Source organism: Sinocyclocheilus grahami, unplaced genomic scaffold (assembly GCF_001515645.1).
Source record: "Sinocyclocheilus grahami isolate Dianchi unplaced genomic scaffold, SAMN03320097.WGS_v1.1 scaffold306.1, whole genome shotgun sequence".
NCBI lineage: Eukaryota > Metazoa > Chordata > Actinopteri > Cypriniformes > Cyprinidae > Sinocyclocheilus > Sinocyclocheilus grahami.
Window position 1 is genome coordinate 1,816,751 of NW_015505485.1, and position 19,703 is coordinate 1,836,453.

A 19,703-nucleotide genomic window follows, 5' to 3' on the forward strand; every position below is an offset into this window, starting at 1 on the left:
TATATATATATAGAATGAAATAATTAAAATATTTTTTTATTTATACAGTGTATTAAATCAATATAATTTCATCATGTTACAGTCTGAAATGCAGCTCAGGCTCTAACATTATCAGAATGATTAACATATTTGCGGTTACCAGTTACAGTAAAAAAATCTGTTCTCTTATAGGATTTCATCGACTCAGCCAGCAGCATGCTGAACGTAACCTGGGAAGTGGGAGACAAGGAAGAGAGCAGTTCACTAGCCTCACAATATCTGTCATCTGTTGAAGGCCTCGTGAAAACCATCCGAATAAATGCCAGTGAGGGCTACAACTCCTCAAACATTCAGCTTCAGGTCTGCCGCAGCGGCAGCACTTGCAACAGAACCGTTTTCAATGTGGACGTTGAGCTGAATGCAACAGCAGATATGGTGAAAACAGTAGGATTACAGAGCTTGGCCAACCGCCTGCCAAATCTGGGCTATGAGGATGCATCGTTTCCTAGCATAGTCGTATCCAGCACAGCTGAGAACAACACTCAGCCGTCAGTGAACATCAAACTGGCTTTTCCAAATGAACAGGGCAGCAGTGCCAAGATGACCTGCGTGTTCTGGAACGTCACTGAGGAAAGATGGTCAGATGATGGCTGCGAATTCGTTAAAGGCCCCGGGAACCTTGCCTCCTGTGAATGCAACCATCTCACCTCCTTCTCCATGCTCATGTCTAAGCATTCAGTAAGCATGCCTTTTCTAGATCAGCTCACGTACATTGGACTGGGAGTCTCCATATGCTCTCTCATTGTCTACATCATCATCGAGTGTTTGGTCTGGAGTGCCGTAGTCAAATCCAGCCTCTCCCACTTCCGGCACACTGCTCTCCTCAACATTTCTCTGTGTCTGCTTTTGGCCGACTGCAGCTTCTTAGCTTCCTCCTTCCCATCAATCCTAAATGAAACCATGTGCCTGGTTTTGGTGGTGGCGAAGCATTACTTCTTCCTTGCAATGTTCTTTTGGATGCTGTGTCTGAGCGTCATGTTGGTCCACCAGCTCATTTTCGTCTTCAGCCATACTGGGAAAAAGATGTACATGATCCTCGGATTCACCATTGGCTACGTTTGTCCGACAGTGACTGTGGCTGTTACATACGTGTACTACGACCAAGCAAGTGACATCCCATACTACAGCTCTAAAACGTGCTGGCTTACCTATCAGTCAGCCATGCAGGGATCCATCCACGCATTTCTTTTCCCAGTTGGGACCATCGTGCTGGTGAATGTGTTTTCCATGGTGGTGGTCATTGCAACCGTTTTAAAGCCGTCTGGAGCTGAGAGCAACAAAAAGGGAGACAAAGATGCGGCAAAAAGCATCATCAAAGTGATTCTCTTTCTCACGCCTATTTTTGGTGGGACTTGGATTCTGGGGCTTTTTGTGTTTCTGATGGACGACTTTACGCAGTTTATTACATACGTAGTGCATTACGCATTCACCATTGTCAACTCCCTGCAGGTATTCACCAGTCTTTACATGCAAATACACTTTAAATAGTGCAATAGATGTATGAAATAATTTAGCTGATTCCTCTGTATCATCTATACCTTCCAGGGCTTCTTCATCTTGTTGACAGGATGTTTTGCAGAAAAAAGGGTATGCACTGATATTGACATTACAGCTTTTTGTATAGTTAGTACCACAGGATACTGACATGTTTCTTTTTTTTTCAGGTCCGGGATGAAATACTGAGAATAGTTCTGGGGGTAAGTTCTGGGGAATAGATACAATTCTTGATTTCAAAATATGCTAAAATAATTAACTGAAAAAAAAACATGTTTAATAATATAAAACTGATTTCATTCCATCAGAAATCAGCAAAAGAGCAAGGAACAGTAACATCCACAAAATAAATGATCCATACAAGTAAATGCACACAGGGTAAGTGTTTGGATATACCTTAATTTCCTTGTTTGATTTACAACCAGGAGTATTTATGTAAGGGAAAATTCTAGTCAAGCCACATTATTTATCATTTATATAATGCTTGATACAATGCAGATTGTTTCAAAGCAGCTTCACAGTAATAAACAGGAAAATAGCACGTCCATTCCAGCTGTAAAGCAGCTCTACAAAAGACAACAGTGTCATTATTCAGCCCAGTTTGGTTCAAATATTGATTTAGTTCAGTTCAGTAACGATGTCAATGTTGAAAAGTTCATCCATTATGAAACAAATCCAATTTAGCTGTAAAGCAGCGGAAGACAATAGTGTCATTATTTCAACTCACACTCTTAAAAATAAAGGTGCTTCACGATGCCATAGAAGAACCTTTTTGTCTAAATGGTTCCATAAAGAACCTTTAACATCTGAAGAACCTTTCTGATTCACAAAAGGTTCTTTGTGGCGAAAGAAGGTTCTTCAGATTATAAAAAGGTAAGAAAGAGATGGTTCTTTAAAAATCCTTTGACTGAATGGTTCTTTGTGGAACCAAAAATGGTTCTTCTATGGCATCGCTTGAAGAACCTTTTGAAGCACCTCAATTCACTTCCATAACAGAGTCAGTGTTCATCAATTATTAAACAACTTCAAAGGCATCTCTACAGAAGACCATACAAATTCTTAAGAAATGTCCTTAATACATTTTCTATTTCCAATTTGCATTGCAGGAACATGTTAAAAATTACAGGATATTGATACACCTCTGAACCCACAGCAGCAACAAATATAGGAGAGGGAGCTCAACTGTTTGGTGAAGACCTAAAAGTACTTATTGTACTTTAAAAGACTTAGCATCTGTGGAACAAAATGTAGGCTGTGGTCATCCATTTTTATTTACTGAATAACATTAGAAACAAACGGTGAGAAACAGATACGAAAAAAAAATAGATGTTCATAATTGTGTTTTTAAAACAACAATAAAAGTGCTGCTGTAAATATGTAGCAATTATCTGTAGTTTTCTACCCTGATTGTTGTTGTCTTTTATTTAACACTGTTCTACACATCCGATAAAGATGTCTCTCCACATGCAATGTAAAAAGTGGTCACCTACCTTGGTTGTAAGCTGATTAGTTTTAGCTCTGCTTCTATTTTGCAAAACATAAGGAACTATGACATCAACTTCTATGTACTATTTAGTCATTCTGACTAAATATCTGAAGAACCCAAGTTAATTTAACACATCCTAAGCACTCTTCTTGAGCTTGACATAATTTTTTTGTTTTTTCTCTTGTTAGACCTATTTCCTTGTTTCTTGTAAAGGGATATGGAGAATAGAGAGATAAGATTGTTAATAAAGATGTTTATTGTAAGATGATTCATCAATAAAATACTTTGCTTATCAAAGAGTGATGTTATTCAGATGTCAAATATGATGACATAGGTTTAGTTCTGCCTGTAGATCACAGCTATAATGGCGACAGTAAGAGCTATAGTTCCTGCAGCACCACCGATCAGAACTCCCAGAATTCCTCCATCAATGTGCTGTTTCTCACAGGTGTCTCCTGTGTACACAATGGCCTGTCCAGAGACACACCTGCAGAATGCATATAACTGTCACCATATAAGCCACACAAACACAAGCAATTTTTTATTCTTAAACAACAAACTCTGTCTTTATCCTTTGGCTGCTCCTGTTAGGGGTCGCCACAGTGGAATTGTTTGGCACAAGTTTTATGCCAAATGACCTTCCTGATGCAACCAGGTGATGCAACTCGTTCAACCCAAGTGGAACACACTTCTTAAACAACAAACTGTGGTTTTATATTGAAATAAGCTGAGATAACAGTCAGATTTAGGTGCACTAACCTGCAAAATGCTTTCCCCTGATGTACGGCACACGCTCCTCCATTATGGCAGGGGTTTGGCTGACATGGGTCACTGATCGCTCGTGGCTGCCGGACTTTTGGTCTGTCATAGCTTTCTTCTACAGATTGAGGGTCGCTTGAGAGGTCAGCTTTGATTGGAACGTCTGATTTTAAAAGATGTGCCAAATCTGATTGTAAAAGAACACACTTTTAACAATTAGCAAATATATTTATCACAATATACAGTAGTAATTATGGGGAAGGGTGAAACAGTATCACACTATATTTAGATTTTCTGACATCTCCATTAAAGAAGATTATCACCATCAAAATTAACAGTGATGATCAGGTCGTCGTTCTTGAGGAAGTCTCTCCTGCGGAGCTGATCGTGCGAGATGAATGTGCCCCAACCAAACTCTGGACCTCTGTAGCAAAAGCAACTTTCATCCCATTGTTCAAATGAAGATGGTTTACTCCACCGCGAGTCAGCATCTAAGTGCGTGGTTCAATGGGTTTCATTAAATCATTTAAAAATCATAAATCCTTAAGTCCTGCAAAGTGAAATTAAAGTGGAATATATGATAGATAGATAGATAGATAGATAGATAGATAGATAGATAGATAGATAGATAGATAGATAGATAGATAGATAGATAGATAGATAGATAGATATAGACGCACCAGTGGTGAAGCTTCTGCTGTTAGACATTTGAAGTGTTGTGTCTGGATTTTGGTCCATAACCGATACAGTGACTTGCCGATTCTCTGCAGGCCATTCTAATACTGCATCATTCTCACCAGTAAAGAGGTGAAATGTGACTCCAACAAAGTCTTCGGATGAGTTTTTCCTGCCATTTGGATAAACATTAATTCCATAAGCGTAACCCTCAGAGTGGTAAAAACGGGAACTCTGAACTCTTTCACCATGTGGGACAGATTTAAGGAGGTTGGTGAAGTTCTGGATCCTCCAGACAGCATTTGGGCACGATGTTTCAGTCAGAGTAATGTCATCCACAAAGATCCCTCCTGATGTTTTGTTGGAGCCAACAATACCCTGGAAGAAATACCGGAACTTTTCCTCAACATTTAGAGTGACGTGTGCAATTTTCCATGACTCGTCCCCATCCCCTGAAGAAATCAAAAAGACGCACAGTATTCAATATATAATACATAGTATCTATATTCCGTTGGTGATCTCAGAAGAGATATTTTGAGTCGTTCGTCAGCAGTCAATAGTTAAGTCATATTTATTTATATAGTACCTTTCACAGTACACATTGTTCAAAGCAGCTTTACAGAAAATCACGATTATCTTCATGCCTTACAGTCACATTCAGCAGATTAGAGCTGGGCATTGTTATATAGTTTATATTTTCAGAGGATAATGCAATCAAGCAGCTGATCCTACGGTAGTAAGATATATAGCGCCATATGCAAGTATACTGTACTGTATGTTTGCAGAGGACTGCTGAAAAGGGGCGGGGCTACATATGGTCTATATGTTGCATTATAACTGACCTGTGAATGTATAAACTTTGCTGACTTTGCGAACATTTCCGGACCCGTCATCTCTTCTGACCCAAATGATAAGCTGGTCACCAGGGTCTCCACTCATCCTGTAGAATAACTCAAGACACTGCTGGTTCCTCTTGGGGTAAAGAATCCGTGACTCCAGCAAAGCACTGTGTCCCTTATCTTTGTTAGCAGTGTCAAATTTCATATAATAGCCTGCATCTAATAACAACGAATCATATTGTTTATGCAAAATGGCTTTAATGGCTTTAAAAAACATTTGGACTTTTAATATATTGTATATTGTTGTCAAATTGTGCTTATTTAAATACAAATAAAATAATGCTAACTAGTTTGCTAAAACAGAAGATAATTTAAATTGCAAGAGTAACTTGTGATGGTCTTGGAAATGTCGGTTAGATCAGTGGTTCCCAACCCTGGTCCTGGAGGCACCCCAACACTGCACATTTTGCATGTCTCCTTAATCAAACACACTTGATTCAGGTCATCAGCTCATTAGTAGAGACTCCAACACCTGAAATTGGTGTGTCAGAGAAAGGAGACATGCAACATGTGCAGTGTTGGGGTGCCTCCAGGACCAGGGTTGGGAACCAGTGGGTTAGACTAGAAAATAGTTTTGAAAAATCTGTTATATTTTACACCATGTAAGGTAATTTCCATCAAAAATGTGTTTATGAATTTATTGGTGCCAACTTCATGCAATATATATTTAAAAAATCCGTATTGTTAAACCCTAACAATGATTTATTCTTTAAACAAAATTTAAGTAACTTCAACTTAAATTCTCAAAGTGCCTCCTTACCTCTGCATTGTCCTCCAAGTGTGTGGTCTTTTACATCTGTAGAGCTCAAAGTCTGGACCCAGTCAGCATCATCCTCATCATACTGAATCATTCCACAAATGTTGATCTGCTCAAAGGCACATTGATCCAGAAGAGTGAGGGATGCACCTGAAATAAACCAAGTCGATTTGGCAATACTGCAAGTATGGAATGTTTGTTTTATTTGCTTTTCAGACATGCACAAAATATATTTATGTTTGTAAGAGGTAGTTGTTGCATTTTCTGACTTACTGCATTCATACATGCGATTCAGTCTTTCCAGATCAAGAGCACTGAAGTCTAAGCGCTGTCCTATTATGTTATTGAAGGCAGGGATGGTGGTGGTTATGGTGGGAATATCAGGGTCCTTGTTGAAAGACAGAGGCCTGTAGTGCATGATGGACTCATAATCATAGGGTGTGTTTAAGTCGGTTATAAAATCATCCTCATACTTATTGAAATTGTGCTCCTTTCCTGCACAAATGTGGGTGACAATAGAAAAGTGGCATTACATATATTTCATCCTTCCTTGATAATTTTGCAATGCAATTCACAAATTTGCATGAGCTACAATGAGCAACCAAAATATGAAAAGAGAGATTATTATAATAGATGCAAATAACCTGGAATGATCTGATCCCACCAGATTTGAACATAGTCATCCCTGTCTGAACGAGACTGCTCATGGTAGAAACCCAGTGCATGAAGAAGTTCATGTTCTACAATGGCCTTGGTGTCACATCTGTCCCCTATAGAGACGTTCTGCCCCGTCTTTAAATCTCCGACATATGACCAACATCTAACCATGACAAAACAAAGAAATATGTAATATTAAAAATGTGACACTCCAACTTCCATGACATATCAGAAAGGCTGAATTTTACTTACCCATCCAGCTTTGTGAAAGAAATGTAGGTGCTCTCTCCTTCATAGGGCTTAAAGTCCACACAAGACTTAAGACGATACATTTCAAATGCTTGAAGAATCACTCCTTTCGCATTAAGATCTAAACAAGTGAAGCTTTATGAATGTTCTCATCTTGGAAATCAGTTTGTTGATTTGGCATTTGCTGTAATAGAAAATAATCTCACCCAAACTATCTGTAAGGATGTATGGAATGGGAAACTCCCATCTTGCTTTTTCATCTAATATTGCATTTCTGCGTGGCTGGGAGATAAGAATTCATTTTAGGAATGATCAAAATAGTGACGATGAGACTGAATAGTAAATACCATAAAATAAAAACAAAAGGCAGTAGAGATTTGAACAATGGATTTTTGTTTTGAAAGGAAAGACTTACATCTCTAGCAATATCTCCTTCAAACAAATCTCTTTGGAAATCTGAATGTATAAAATCTTATCTTATTGAACTGACAAATACAATGTATAATATGGATTTTAATGCATAGAGTATACTTACGTAAAGCATATAAAGTTTAAGGCAAACTGTTAGCTTTGCTACTTTTAGTATACAAATACATTTTTACTGACCTAAATTGATTTCAAGAATGTCCTCCCGTAATTCACCTGCATCTGCATCCTCACCTAACATTTAATAAAGCATAAATATCTGTAAGAGTCTCTACAAATACTATAGATAACATTTAAATTAACAAGATCATTAAAATGTCCAAAGTGTAGTACCATACTGAGTTGGAAGGGCATGCGCCTGCAAGGTAGAGTGATTATAGATTAGATTCATATGTGTTTGCTTTACCATAGTTCAATCTGTTCAATCACAGTTCATCTGTTTTTCATTTAAAAAATATAATGAATTAATGAAGTTTGAAATACCTTGAGCATGAGAAGTACTATGAAGGGAATGATTCTCCACACGGAGTCCATGTTAACTCCGAGAGACGAGAACAGGGTTTAACGCACTTATACAAACATATCAATAAAGTCAGAATTGGAGTGGAACTTTGATCTGAAAACTAGAGACAATTACCAGGTGAAGTGACACACGTGGATGGTGTTAGTTACTGGCCTGTCATGTGTATAGTGAAGTGTCTGGATACTGCATGCATCAGCTCTTCTTTATCTTTTTTAGCTCTTCTCTATCTTTATCTTTTTTATCTGTATCCCTCTTTATGTCAACAGTATCAGGAGTTAAATCGGTCAGAATGGTTAGGGTTACAATGTTACAAAAGAGTCAATCATATCATTTGATGAGCAACGAAGCACAAGGTGTAATTTAAACTTAATTAGTCCATACACTGAACATTTTTTAGAAAATGTTGCCCCCTTTGGGCAAGTTATTTATTTTTCATTGGCTCAAATTAAAAAATATAGATGTGAATCATTACCCTACATTTTTTTAATTGGATGAATGAAACATTTTTTTCTGTGTATTTGAGCAGCAATGTTGTATTTAATAGGCTATAATAAAAATTGGAATATTAGGAATTGTGCTTGAAATGTAAATAAAAATATGTAATGAAAATAATAAATGTATGTAAATGAAGCCATAACAACATGTTTCTGTATTTAAATTTAATATAGTGGAACTGATTTGGTAAACCACAGTTTTTGTTTAAAGTACAAAGGCTTATATGTATAACCTAAGCCCTGAAACATAGGTGAATACAATTATATCATATCAGGGAGATTTCAGATAAGATTAAGATATTATCATGTCATTAACATTAAAGTTCACAGAGAAAACAAGGTTCAACTGCATGTAGGTGTATCGCTTCAGATGCCAGTGCAATATGTAACAAAACCTTACTATTCACTGCATTAAAATGACAATTTGGCAAAAGAGTGTAATTTAAGGCTTTATTGAGAGTGCTTAAAAACTGATTGATTATATTAAACACAGACTTGTCACAGTATGACTGTCAAAATTCTATTTTAAAAATGTTTTAAATGACGTTCTCCACAATGCACACAGTTTTCTCTCTTCAGACTTCAGAATTTGACACCTGTTTCAAGAGATAAAAAATACAATTATCTCATATGATTTCAAAAATGTATAATTTATCAAACAAGTGAGAGGTTTCCTAATTAATTATTGGTAGATCAAAAGGTGTGGTAGTTAAACCAACAAGTACTTAATTATGTGAGTCCTTTTAGTCAATAAGAATAAAACTGCCATATTTACCATAACTGAGCACAGACTTATTAGCCTCAAACCTTTGGTGCAACTGGAACTTCACTGTTTATCAGGCTTGTTAAGTCTTCAAAGAGACACACATAAAAAAACATTAGACAATAACAGTATAAATGTCTAAGTCAGAATGTTACAGTCAGTGTAATGTACCCTCAAAGTCAACAAAGATAATGAGGTCATCGTTTTTCAGGTAATTCCGTCTGTGTAAGTCGTAGTGTTTTATGAAACTCCTCCATCCCACTGAATCGCCTCGATAACACTGGCAACTTGGGTCAAAGGTCCCAACAGTTCTTGGATTGTCCCATATTAGTTGGTCTCCATTGACTAGGGAACAGGAAGACAAAAAGAATGTGTTTTTTTGTTTGTTTGTTTTTAACTTTAGTCACACTCACAATACAAATCACCATAACCGCAGCACATACCTGTGCTCATGTCAGTGGTGAGGCTACGAGCAGAGGACATCCTCAGCTTAATGTCTGGATCCTGGTCCATCACCACTATGGTGGCCTGGCGGTTCACAGCAGGCCACTGCATCACAATGTCATTGTCACCACTGGCCAGATGGAAGTACAGACCAGTATAGTGGCCCGTGTAATCAGAGTAACCAGACAGTGGTCGTACTTGAACGCCAAAACCATAACCCTCAGGGCTATAGAAACGAGGGCTGTTCAGCACGGTGTTGTAGTCGGCTGTTTCCAGGATGCTCGAGAAGTTCTGGATGCGCCAGACAGCGGCAGGGCAGTGTGTCTCTGTCAGGCTGATGTCATCGATCAATATGCCTCCTCCAGAGTTAGCGGGGTCTCCTCTTACTCCCTGGAATGCAAAGCGGAACTTTGCTCCTATTTGCATAGGCACATGAGCAATCTTCCATGTTTTGTCTTCATCAGCTGGGGGAGGAAAAACCTTTTGTTATCCCCACATTCATTTTATGATAAGCAATTACATAAGGGATCATGTTGTTTTGATTATACGGCTACACAATAAATAAAAGATTAAGTGGACATTGAGCGTTGATTTTAAATTATTTTACAATCTCGCTTGTATCATATCTTAAAGCTTTCCTGCAGTATACACTATTAATAATAAAGGTAACAAAGGAGGGTTTTCACAGCAATGCCAAAGAAGAGCCATTTTTGGTTCCCCAAAGAACCTTTCAGTTCTTAACAGTTCTTAAAATAAAATTGTTATACTATATAGTAAGTGAAAAACAGAAGTTGTAGCTGAGTAGTAAGTCCAAATTCATAGTATTCACTGTGACTTTTTAAAGAATCTTTTTTTCACTATAAAGAACCAATGTAAAGGTACCATGGATGTTAAAGGTTCTTCATGGAACCACAGATGCCCATAATGAACTCTTATTTTTAAGATTGTAGGCTACTAGTAGTAAAAAAAAAAACAGTTACCCCAGACCGTGTGGAGTTTCTTTAATTTACGCACGGTTCCTGTTCCATCATCCGTCTTTTCCCAAATTACTAGCCTGTCCTTTACACTTCCTGTCATTTTGTAGAAAAATTGGAGGCATAGCATCTTCCTCTTTGGATACAGGATGCGGGACTCAAGGAGAGCAGACTGCTCTGCATTTCCAGTGGAGGTGTCAAAGTGCATAGTATATCCTAAATCTAAAAATCACAAGGCAAAAATGTGATTAAATTGGTCAAACTGCAGCCACTTTGAGAAAGGTACTTTTCAGGTGATTGAGATTTGTAACCTCTGCATTGTCCACTGAGTGTATGGTCCTCAGAGCCAGGAGAGCTTTTAAGATGCACCCAATCAGCATCGTCAGTGGAACTCTGTATCATCCCACAAATGTTTATGTTTTCAAAAGTACATTGGTCCAGCAGGGTAAGAGAAGAGGCTGAAGCAAATAAATAATAATTAAACAAATAGTGCTTATAAATAATTATATTATGTTTCATATATTTACATCTTCCTTTGACCTCATGATTCTCATTTGTTCTGACATGCACTGTGAGCTGTAAGGTCTTGTATAGACAGGTGTGTGGCTTTCCTAATCAAGTTCAATCAGTATAATCAAACACAGCTGGACTCGAATGAAGGTGTAGAACCATCTCAAGGCTGATCAGAAGAAATGGACAGCCCCTGAGTTAAATATATGAGTGTCACAGCAAAGGGTCTGAATACTTAGGACCATGTGATATTTCAGTTTTTCTTTTTTAATAAATCTGCAAAAATGTCAACAATTCTGTGTTTTTCTGTCAATATGGGGTGCTGTGTGTACATTAATGAGGAAAAAAAATGAACTTAAATTATTTTAGCAAATGGCTGCAATATAACAAAGAGTGAAAAATTTAAGGGGGTCTGAATACTTTCCGTACCCACTGTATATATATATACTTACAGCAGTTGTACATTCGATTCAGTCTGACAATATCCATCTCACTAAAGTCCAGGTATTGCCCTATGATGTTGAAGAACTCTGGGATGTTGGTGGTGATGGTAGGAATACTGGGGTCTTTGTTGAAAGCAAATGGACGATAATGCATGACAGATTCATAGTCATATGGAGTATTTAGATCTGTGACAAAACTATCATCATATTTGTTGAAGTTATGCTCCATGCCTAGAAAACAAAATATTATGTGATGTATAAAAGGCACATGCAAAATTGTAAGATTAAGTAATGAATATTAAACAAACTAACCTTCAGTGACCTGATCTAGCCAGATCTTCACATAGTCATCTCGGTCCTGGCGAGACTGTGTATGGTAAAAGCCCAGGGCATGCAGCAGTTCATGCTCAATCACAGCCTTATGATCACAGCCAGGCCCCAGAGAAAGCACCTGCCCATTCTGTAGATCTCCAACATACGACCAGCACCTGCCAGCAATTTCAAGTCCTGTCAGTGTGATTTGTTTATAATATAAGACTTTATATGTTTTCTGATGGCTGAATCACCTAAAAAGCACCATTATTTGTTAGTCCATGTGTTTATTTAGCAGAGCTTTATTATTATCATCATGTACACACTTATTGTCAGGCCCAGATGAACTGATTTTGGGGCAAAATTCTGTGTGAACCTGCTTATGCTCAACATTTATATGCTGGTGTTATAACAGAAATCGTTTCCAATGGTTGGCTTCACACATACCCGTCTCTCTTCTCAAATTTGATGTATGTCTTCTCGCCCTCATAGGGTTTGAAATCAACACAGGACTTTAGACGGTACATTTCAAACGCCTGATAAACAGCACCTTTTGCATTAAGGTCTGTGTAAAAAGAAAATAATTTATCCATGAAGAAAATCACCATAACAAAAATACAAATTTGTCAGTTTTCGTTTTTTTGTACTTGATTTGGTAAACAATTGAAAAATCACCTACCCAGGCTGTCAGACAGAATGTATGGAATAGGGAACTTCCATCTGTATGTTTTGTCAATAAGACCAACGCGACCAGGCTGTAAAGAGATATAGATTTTAATAGACTTTTTCAAAATCAACAATAGATACTGATACATATAATTAAGAGGATTTTGGCACATGCAACACATTTTTTTAAATAAATATAACATTGATTATGCACTTACAGGTATGGCAATGTCTCCCTCAATCAGCTGGGTTTTTGCTCCTGACAAACAAGTTAAAAGTGAAATTTGAATGATGTTGTAATGAAGTTGCTCAACAATTTGTAGATTAATCCAAACTTAAAGTATTTCTTTGAATATACAGTAGCATTAAAATGAAATTTGTTGTGTTTGTTGTGCAATGTAATGTATATAAAAGTTGATATAGATTACCAAGATTGATGAAAGGGTTAAAATTGGGTTCATCTTCAACCTCTGTAGAAAAAAAAACAGTGTTATATAACTATTTAGATAAGTTGAATAAAAATGTATTATTTACAATCATTAATTAAAATCATAAGGCTTACCATGAATATGAGTTGAAACTGGAATCTGAAAGTAACGGAAGGAATAGGGTTAAATGCATTTAGAGGTAGCGGTCAATAGGGGCCAAAGCCTGTGTAAGTATCATCAAGGTTAAATTATAAATACAGAAAATCATTCACTCACTGCATGAAGGACCGCAGCCAGCACTGTAAAGATGAGCAGCCTTGGTAAAAGCATCCTGACAATATGTGGGGTATAAGAAATTGTCTTTGCTTAAATTATATAAAGAGAACTTTAACCTTTGACCATGTTTATTGGAGCAATGACTTGAAATGTCTCACTACTGACAGTATTGTTATAACCCAAGAAACACGTGTCTCCCATAGTGTTAGCAAATGATGTGCAGTTTACAAAGCTTTTGCAACTCAGTGCAGCCTAAGATGCTGAAAATCAGCTCAAACAATCCATATTTTAGTAGGCCTAAATGTTTCTGTAGCCTACTGAAGGAAAACAAAAAGAACTGGGCTATTTATAAAGTACAGAAAACAGAAACCCAGATAAAATCAAGATGATAGCCAAATAAGTGCTAAAATTGGGGTAAAACTTTGGCAAGACAACGCTGTTAAAAGCAAAATGGATTTATTAAAATGCATTCAATTAACACATGATGTAAGCTATAAAGTAGTTTCATACATGGAGCTGTATGTATGTCTTTTGATTCATCAAAAGCGACTCGAATCTTTTGAATCAGTTTAAGATTCGAACAAAGAGCTAAAAAAGAGTCGTTCACAACCTTTATTAAAAACTTTAAAATTGGTCAACAAAGGTACTAACAGCCTTTACATTATCAGAATTCTTTGGTACAATTTCTTTCATCGTTCTGCACGAAACTGACTGAAACGATATGCCTGCTTTTGACTCTGCCAGTGGATCCCCGTTCGTGAAAATCTTTCTCGTTTGTTTAATTAGTTCGTTAATTCGAGATTTCCAATGTTTATTTCACTGGTTCGAATCTTGTTCAGACTCTGGACAAGATTCTTAACTCTGAATTGATTTGTTCATTGAAGGGGCGTGTTCTTTCAGTCAGTCCAACGAATGAAATGCTGCTCAACGCAGCCCGTTCTCGAATGCTATTGGCTCGCGTTGCAGTCTGTCATTAAAGGCAAGAAAGCAGGGGAGTGTTTTCAATATGAATCATTCTTTCGACGAATCATTCACTCAGATTTGTTTAAAAGACCCCCCCCCCCCCTCCCCCCAAATTCAGGGGGACCTTTGACTTTGACTGTGAGACAGAGGTGTCTCGCGGTCAGGATGAGGCTTCGCCTGCTCAGCGGGGACTTCAGCTGAGACTCGATGTAAATTAGCCCTAACGTCGATGTGTTATATCGGCAGACTCTGGTCAAGAGGATATATGAATGGTCCATTAACGTCGGGTAAGTCATAAGAAATTATTTTTAAAAGCTGTTCGACACCTTGCCATAGCAGTGGCTTGTATAGTAATAGTAAACAAGCTGGTCTTTGTCACTGGTTTCGCTATTGACAGCCACTTCCTATCTTGTCACTGATTTTCATAAGGTTTTTGCATATTTTTCTATTGTTTCTATTTCTTATTGTATTTATGTAAACCATAACAGTGTGGGCATTCATTATTACACTGACAAGCACAGTGAGCTCACATGAGCTACTTCTCTAATAAGCAGTATCCATATGACTAATAAACCAAAATGTTGTTATTAACAAGCACTGAGTTAACGAAAAGTTGTCAGGCACCAAGAGGTGTGTCAGCTGAGAGAGTCAACTAGCTTGTTTAAAAATGTCATGTCATGCTCTGTCATGAACTATTGTGACCGTGTGGATATATTGTTTTTCAGGTTTAACGTTTATTCCTAAGTGGAACTGGTTGGCTGTTTTCACAATGGGTAATTCAAGCGGGCACAACAACACTCTGAGTATCCCGCCAGGAAAAGGACCTCACCGAGTGGGATGCACAGACCTGATGGTGGGCCACACAGTCCATGTAAGTGTGCACTTGAATTCTGTGTACTTGAATTGTCTTTGTGTCATCAGCAGGTTTAAAACATGTATGTATATTTCATCAAGGGCACGTTCTTGAGACTCTACTATCCGTGCCAAGCATCTGAGAATCCGCAGCTGCCAGATTGGGTCCCGTGCAGGGAGTATTTCAATGGCCTCGCAGACTTTATGAAGATGAACAGAGCACTGAGTGAAAGAATTTTTAACTACCTCTTTGGTAACCATTTTTGGCTATTGAGTGCTGAGCCCTTTGAAAATGTCAGCGAACCATGCCACTTCCTCTGTCACTTTGAGATGTGGTTAAAACATCGCCGCTGTTGTCATGCTATGGACATTTATGTATGTTTGTTTGCATTAGGGTCTTGTAAAATCCCAGCAGCCTGGAATGCGTCGTTTAAACCAGATGGGAAATATCCTGTTATTATTTTCTCTCATGGACTGGGAGCTTTCAGGTGTGTTTGATTTAAAGATTCAGGAGCAAACATGATGTCAATCCTTGATTCAATGTTTTACAGTGCCACTGTGTTTTTGTGTGTTGTATTTTCAGGACATTGTATTCAGCCATATGTGTTGAACTGGCTTCACAGGGCTTCATTGTTGCAGCTGTGGAGCACAGGTGCTTGCTTTCAGTTGGAATTTATTAGCTGCAAAAGCTTCTTTTTTTTCTTTGCAACTGGACCAGTACGTTGAGATAAGAGATAGCCGCTTACCGCAAACTGACACGATTGTTGTACAATTGCTGTTCAGTAACTCTCCTTGCCCCGCACCAGTGAAAGTTTTTGTATGTTGTAATAGTCAAAGTGTGTGATAAGAATGCAAACAATGGTATAAACTACGTCATCACATTCTTAAGTGTTTACCGGTGGACTGACACATAACACAGGACAGCATGGTTGGTGAAACACTGCCTTTCAGGTTAAAAATCTAGGGTCTGAATTCAACTAGCGTTAAATATTAAAGGGGTCATGAACTGCCTTTTTTACTTATTTTGTACTGTTCTCAGAGGTCCACTTATAATGTTATCAAGATTTTTATATAAAATAACATCATAATTTAGAATAGGCTATTTTCTGTCCTGTTTTGACCCTCTCATCAGAACGCTCTGTTTGAATAGGCGTGGAGGATTGGAGACTCGGAAGTAAACGCCCACTGCTATGATTGGCTAATAGTTGTGTAACGCTGCTGTGATTAAGGTTAAAGACGCACAAATACTATATAGTATATCAAACAATCTGTAATAACAGACAAAGCAATAGTGACCACATAATAAAACAGTTACTCACAGCTGAGTGGTGCGACATTACTGTCGGATCCAATATAGTCGCACGGCATTGTCTTTTACTTTTCAATATTTCAGAAAATATTACGTCAAAATGTGCCTTGTTTGTAAATGTCTGTGAAAAGGGTCCATTAACTAGAAATTAGATTTTGCTTCTATAAAACATTAAATATCCTCACTCTTGTTAAAAATCTCAAGATCACTTATGGTTATGTGTTGCATTTTGCCTGGTGTATTTTTCTTTCACTAAAATGTAAAATGGAAACTTTTTAATTTCAGGGATGAATCTGCTTCTGCAACTTTCTACTTCAGAGAACATGCTGAGCCAGGAACAAAAAAGCATCCATCATGTGGCATAGCCAAGCCTGTGTCTGATAATCTGGAGGAGGTTTGGATGTACTACAGGCCGTTGAAACCAAGCGAGATTGAGTTTCCTCTAAGAAACAAGCAAGTGAGAACATCACCTTTCTTGTTACTCATCTGATAACCAAAATATCAGATATGCTAGTCAGTCACATTAGAATTTGCAGGCCCTTTTGTGATATTTGCAGCCAAAAATGTTTGTTGCGTTGTTTTGCATGGAAAACCCACCAATAATCATCATGCTTTTATGTAATTAATGTTAGTGACAGTCCATTTTTTTGTGCATAATTCCTGAAATGAATTGTGGTCCATTGAAGGAACTGTCTGTGTTCCATGCAAATGAATGAATTTTTTTACGTGTCAGGTAAAGCAAAGAGCAGATGAATGCATCAGAGCCTTGGATATTCTCTTTGACATTAATTCAGGAAAGTCTGTGGAGAACGTCTTACAGTGTGACTTTGATTTGTCAACAATGGAGGTGAATATTACAGTTCATTTAAACTCAGAGTTTAGTTAAAATTGAGAACTGCTCAATCATATTCTGCAATTCCGGAGTGCTGATGACAATGAGCCTTCTTGCATTTCAGAACTCCATGGACTTGTGTAGAATAGCGATTATGGGACATTCCTTTGGAGGCGCGACGGTGATCGAATGTTTGTGCAAGGACGTCAAACTCAAGTATGTTTTGAGCTGACTAGAATGTCCCAGACCCGTACATATCATAACAGGCAATGTGTCACAAGATCTTGTGGGTAGATAATAAACATTTATCTGGCTGTCTGAGAAACGATGTTCTCAGTTTGTGCAGTTGGCCTTTATTTTATTTTTCACACTGGTGTCTGTGAAAACCTCTGCAAGTTTCCTGTTTTTCTTTTTTAGATGCATCTTCATACATGCTGTCATGCTACTTGAAATCTTGTCATGCACTCTTAATGGCATCACAGAGAGAATAATTAAAAAAAAAACATTAGCATTAAATTCAGAGGTGATTTTTCAAGAACAAATTAAACTAGCCAATAAAGACACATTTACTTGGTAAACTAATTACAGTAGCATGTTGGTAGTTCCATGAAGAAATTCAAAAACAAAATATTCATCCTGGCATCAATGTTGATTCCTAGGTGTGGTGTGGCACTGGACACCTGGATGTTTCCTCTGGACGAGGAGATCTTCCCTGGAGTGAAGCAGCCAATCTTTTTTATTAACTCTGAAAAATTCCAGTGGATTGGGAATATCATCCGTATGAAGAAGCTGGACTCTGCCATCTTTCCTAGAAAAATGATAACCATCAAGTCAGTAATTAATTTTTTTTTTTTTCAAGTCAAGTTGTAATTCAGTCTGAAAAATGTGCTTCATTTAATTGTACTATGTTTTGGCAGAGGGACAGTCCATCAGAGCTTCCCAGATTTCACATTTCTTACTGGGAACTGGATTGGAAGGCTCATGAAGCTAAAAGGAGAGATTGATCCACACATAGCCTTGGATCTTTCCAACAAAGCAACTTTGGCTTTTCTTCAACGCCACTTAAGTGAGTTATTTACCTTTCTGGGTTTGTGTGCCTCAGCTCACTTTCTAAAAACTTTTTTTTTTGTATTACACTACATTTAAAAAGTTTGGGGTCAGTAAGTTTTAATGTTTATTCAGCAAGGATGCATCTAATTCATCAAATGTTAAATACAGTTAAGATGTTACAGAAAATTCTATTTTAAAAAATGCTGTTCTTTTGAACTTTCATCAAAGAATCCTGAAAAAAAAAATCAGTTTCCACAAAAAGATTAGGCAACTGTTTTCAACATACATTGATAAGAATAAATGTTTCTTGAGCACCATATCAGCATATTAGAGTGATTTCTGAAGGATCATGTGACCCTGAAGACTAGTAATGGCTGCTGAAAATTCTATAGAAATAGAAGTTATTTAAAATTGTCTTAAAATGTCACAATATTACCGTTTTACTGTTTTGATCAAATCAATGCAGTCTTGTTAAACTTGATTTTTTTCCCCCAAAAAATTACATCTGTAGTGTTTGTAATACTGTAAACTTGTTTGCAATATCTAACGTTTCTCTTTATTTTCCAGATATGGACAGAGACTTCAATCAGTGGAATGCTTTAATTGATGGAAAAGATGTCAACTTGATTCCAGGAACCAATATTACTATACCACAGTCATCTATTTAGTTGAGTAACATGTATACAATGTATATGGATGTGTATCCGTACAATGATTTTGTAATCTTGCACATGTAACAAATAAGAGTCAGAAGGTTACACCTTTGAGAAAGGGCCAATATATCATTATGCAAAATCTGTTTTTGAAATTTCATAAAAGACAAAGTTTTGACTGCTGTGTATGAGTACGATTGAATTTGCACTATGGATTAGATGGTGATCTGATGTAAATCAAATTTCGGGGGGGGGGGGGGTTTAAAGACGGCAAAACTACTCTATACAGGATGACTTATGAAAGGTACCGTTGCAATAGTGCAATCGACTTTAACTTTTTTAAACACTTCACCGTCCTTGTTGTGTGCCTTCATGTTTTTAGTTATATAAAGTGGGTTTTTATATCAATGCAATGTATTCAATGAATTCTGTGACTGATGTTACAAGGGGTCTGTTGACAACCATTTGAAAATATGAAATACCATACTGTGAAATCTCGTTGGCATAGCTTGCTTGTTTCACCCTAATGATTAACACCTAGAAAGTAACCTCATAGTTCTCTCTGGATCTGTAACTAAAACCTGTGATTTCCTGATTTGTAAGTCAATATAATCAGATTTTACACTACTAATTTGTCAGTAAAAAAAAAAAAAACTTATCACATGGGATTTCAATATTTCTATGGTTTCCAGCAAAGCCATAAAAATGCACAAGTTCTTTATATGTATGTGGGATTTTGTTTATTAAACAATATCTCACCTTTGGTATTT

General features: G+C 37.3%; 4 protein-coding genes across 5 annotated transcripts in view; 2 read left to right on the forward strand and 2 right to left on the reverse strand.

Moving 5' to 3' along the window:
* Positions 1-2,765, forward strand: part of LOC107601465 (adhesion G protein-coupled receptor F5-like) — a 15,195-nt gene extending 12,430 nt beyond the window's left edge. Inside the window, exons 17-21 of the mRNA XM_016293647.1 lie at positions 172-1,488; positions 1,585-1,626; positions 1,704-1,736; positions 1,842-1,911; positions 2,640-2,765. Of these exons, the coding sequence (XP_016149133.1) occupies positions 172-1,488; positions 1,585-1,626; positions 1,704-1,736; positions 1,842-1,883 (1,434 nt within the window). The 3' untranslated portion in view covers positions 1,884-1,911; positions 2,640-2,765. The remainder of the gene's footprint in view (positions 1-171; positions 1,489-1,584; positions 1,627-1,703; positions 1,737-1,841; positions 1,912-2,639) is intronic.
* Positions 2,766-3,355: 590 nt separating this feature from the next.
* mep1a.2 (meprin A, alpha (PABA peptide hydrolase), tandem duplicate 2) lies at positions 3,356-7,975 on the reverse strand. The gene is made up of 14 exons (XM_016293648.1): positions 7,925-7,975; positions 7,775-7,799; positions 7,622-7,675; positions 7,431-7,471; positions 7,222-7,297; positions 7,019-7,136; positions 6,754-6,929; positions 6,383-6,604; positions 6,113-6,259; positions 5,296-5,511; positions 4,459-4,905; positions 4,102-4,269; positions 3,779-3,965; positions 3,356-3,506 (listed from the first exon to the last, which is right to left on the reverse strand). Exons 1-14 carry the CDS (start codon positions 7,973-7,975, stop codon positions 3,356-3,358), a joined length of 2,079 nt encoding a protein of 692 aa, XP_016149134.1.
* A 1,284-nt stretch (positions 7,976-9,259) lies between these two features.
* mep1a.1 (meprin A, alpha (PABA peptide hydrolase), tandem duplicate 1) lies at positions 9,260-13,345 on the reverse strand. The gene is made up of 13 exons (XM_016293671.1): positions 13,275-13,345; positions 13,133-13,157; positions 12,999-13,040; positions 12,789-12,829; positions 12,584-12,659; positions 12,352-12,469; positions 11,905-12,080; positions 11,602-11,823; positions 10,951-11,097; positions 10,646-10,861; positions 9,665-10,129; positions 9,393-9,566; positions 9,260-9,309 (listed from the first exon to the last, which is right to left on the reverse strand). The coding sequence occupies exons 1-13, from the start codon at positions 13,326-13,328 to the stop codon at positions 9,260-9,262; spliced, it is 1,806 nt and encodes a 601-aa protein (XP_016149157.1). The 5' UTR covers positions 13,329-13,345.
* Positions 13,346-14,351: 1,006 nt separating this feature from the next.
* On the forward strand, positions 14,352-19,643 carry pla2g7 (phospholipase A2, group VII (platelet-activating factor acetylhydrolase, plasma)). Of its 2 annotated transcripts, XM_016293771.1 has the most exons (11): positions 14,352-14,524; positions 14,963-15,108; positions 15,192-15,342; positions 15,484-15,577; positions 15,673-15,741; positions 16,684-16,855; positions 17,132-17,245; positions 17,355-17,446; positions 17,890-18,060; positions 18,148-18,296; positions 18,848-19,643. In XM_016293771.1, the coding sequence occupies exons 1-11, from the start codon at positions 14,467-14,469 to the stop codon at positions 18,946-18,948; spliced, it is 1,317 nt and encodes a 438-aa protein (XP_016149257.1). In that variant the 5' UTR covers positions 14,352-14,466; the 3' UTR covers positions 18,949-19,643. The 2 variants fall into 2 exon arrangements, with proteins under 2 accessions (XP_016149257.1, XP_016149258.1); XM_016293772.1 differs by lacking the exon at positions 15,673-15,741.
* Positions 19,644-19,703: the final 60 nt, after the last annotated feature.

Excerpts from the sequence above, each read along its gene's own strand:
- mep1a.2 (XM_016293648.1), bottom strand. The coding sequence starts at position 7,975 with ATGGACTCCGTGTGGAGAATCATTCCCTTCATAGTACTTCTCATGCTC. Across the intron at positions 7,137-7,221 it reads CATCCTTACAGATAGTTTGG|ATCTTAATGCGAAAGGAGTG; the intron begins GTGAGATTATTT and ends TCACTTGTTTAG. Across the intron at positions 6,260-6,382 it reads GAATCGCATGTATGAATGCA|GTGCATCCCTCACTCTTCTG; the intron begins GTAAGTCAGAAA and ends GGTTTATTTCAG.
- mep1a.1 (XM_016293671.1), bottom strand. The coding sequence starts at position 13,328 with ATGCTTTTACCAAGGCTGCTCATCTTTACAGTGCTGGCTGCGGTCCTT. Across the intron at positions 11,824-11,904 it reads GCTAGATCAGGTCACTGAAG|GCATGGAGCATAACTTCAAC; the intron begins GTTAGTTTGTTT and ends TTTGTTTTCTAG. Across the intron at positions 11,098-11,601 it reads GAATCGAATGTACAACTGCT|CCTCTTCTCTTACCCTGCTG; the intron begins GTAAGTATATAT and ends TATTTGCTTCAG.
- pla2g7 (XM_016293771.1), top strand. The coding sequence starts at position 14,467 with ATGTGTTATATCGGCAGACTCTGGTCAAGAGGATATATGAATGGTCCA. Across the intron at positions 15,343-15,483 it reads AATTTTTAACTACCTCTTTG|GGTCTTGTAAAATCCCAGCA; the intron begins GTAACCATTTTT and ends TGTTTGCATTAG. Across the intron at positions 17,246-17,354 it reads TTGATTTGTCAACAATGGAG|AACTCCATGGACTTGTGTAG; the intron begins GTGAATATTACA and ends CTTGCATTTCAG.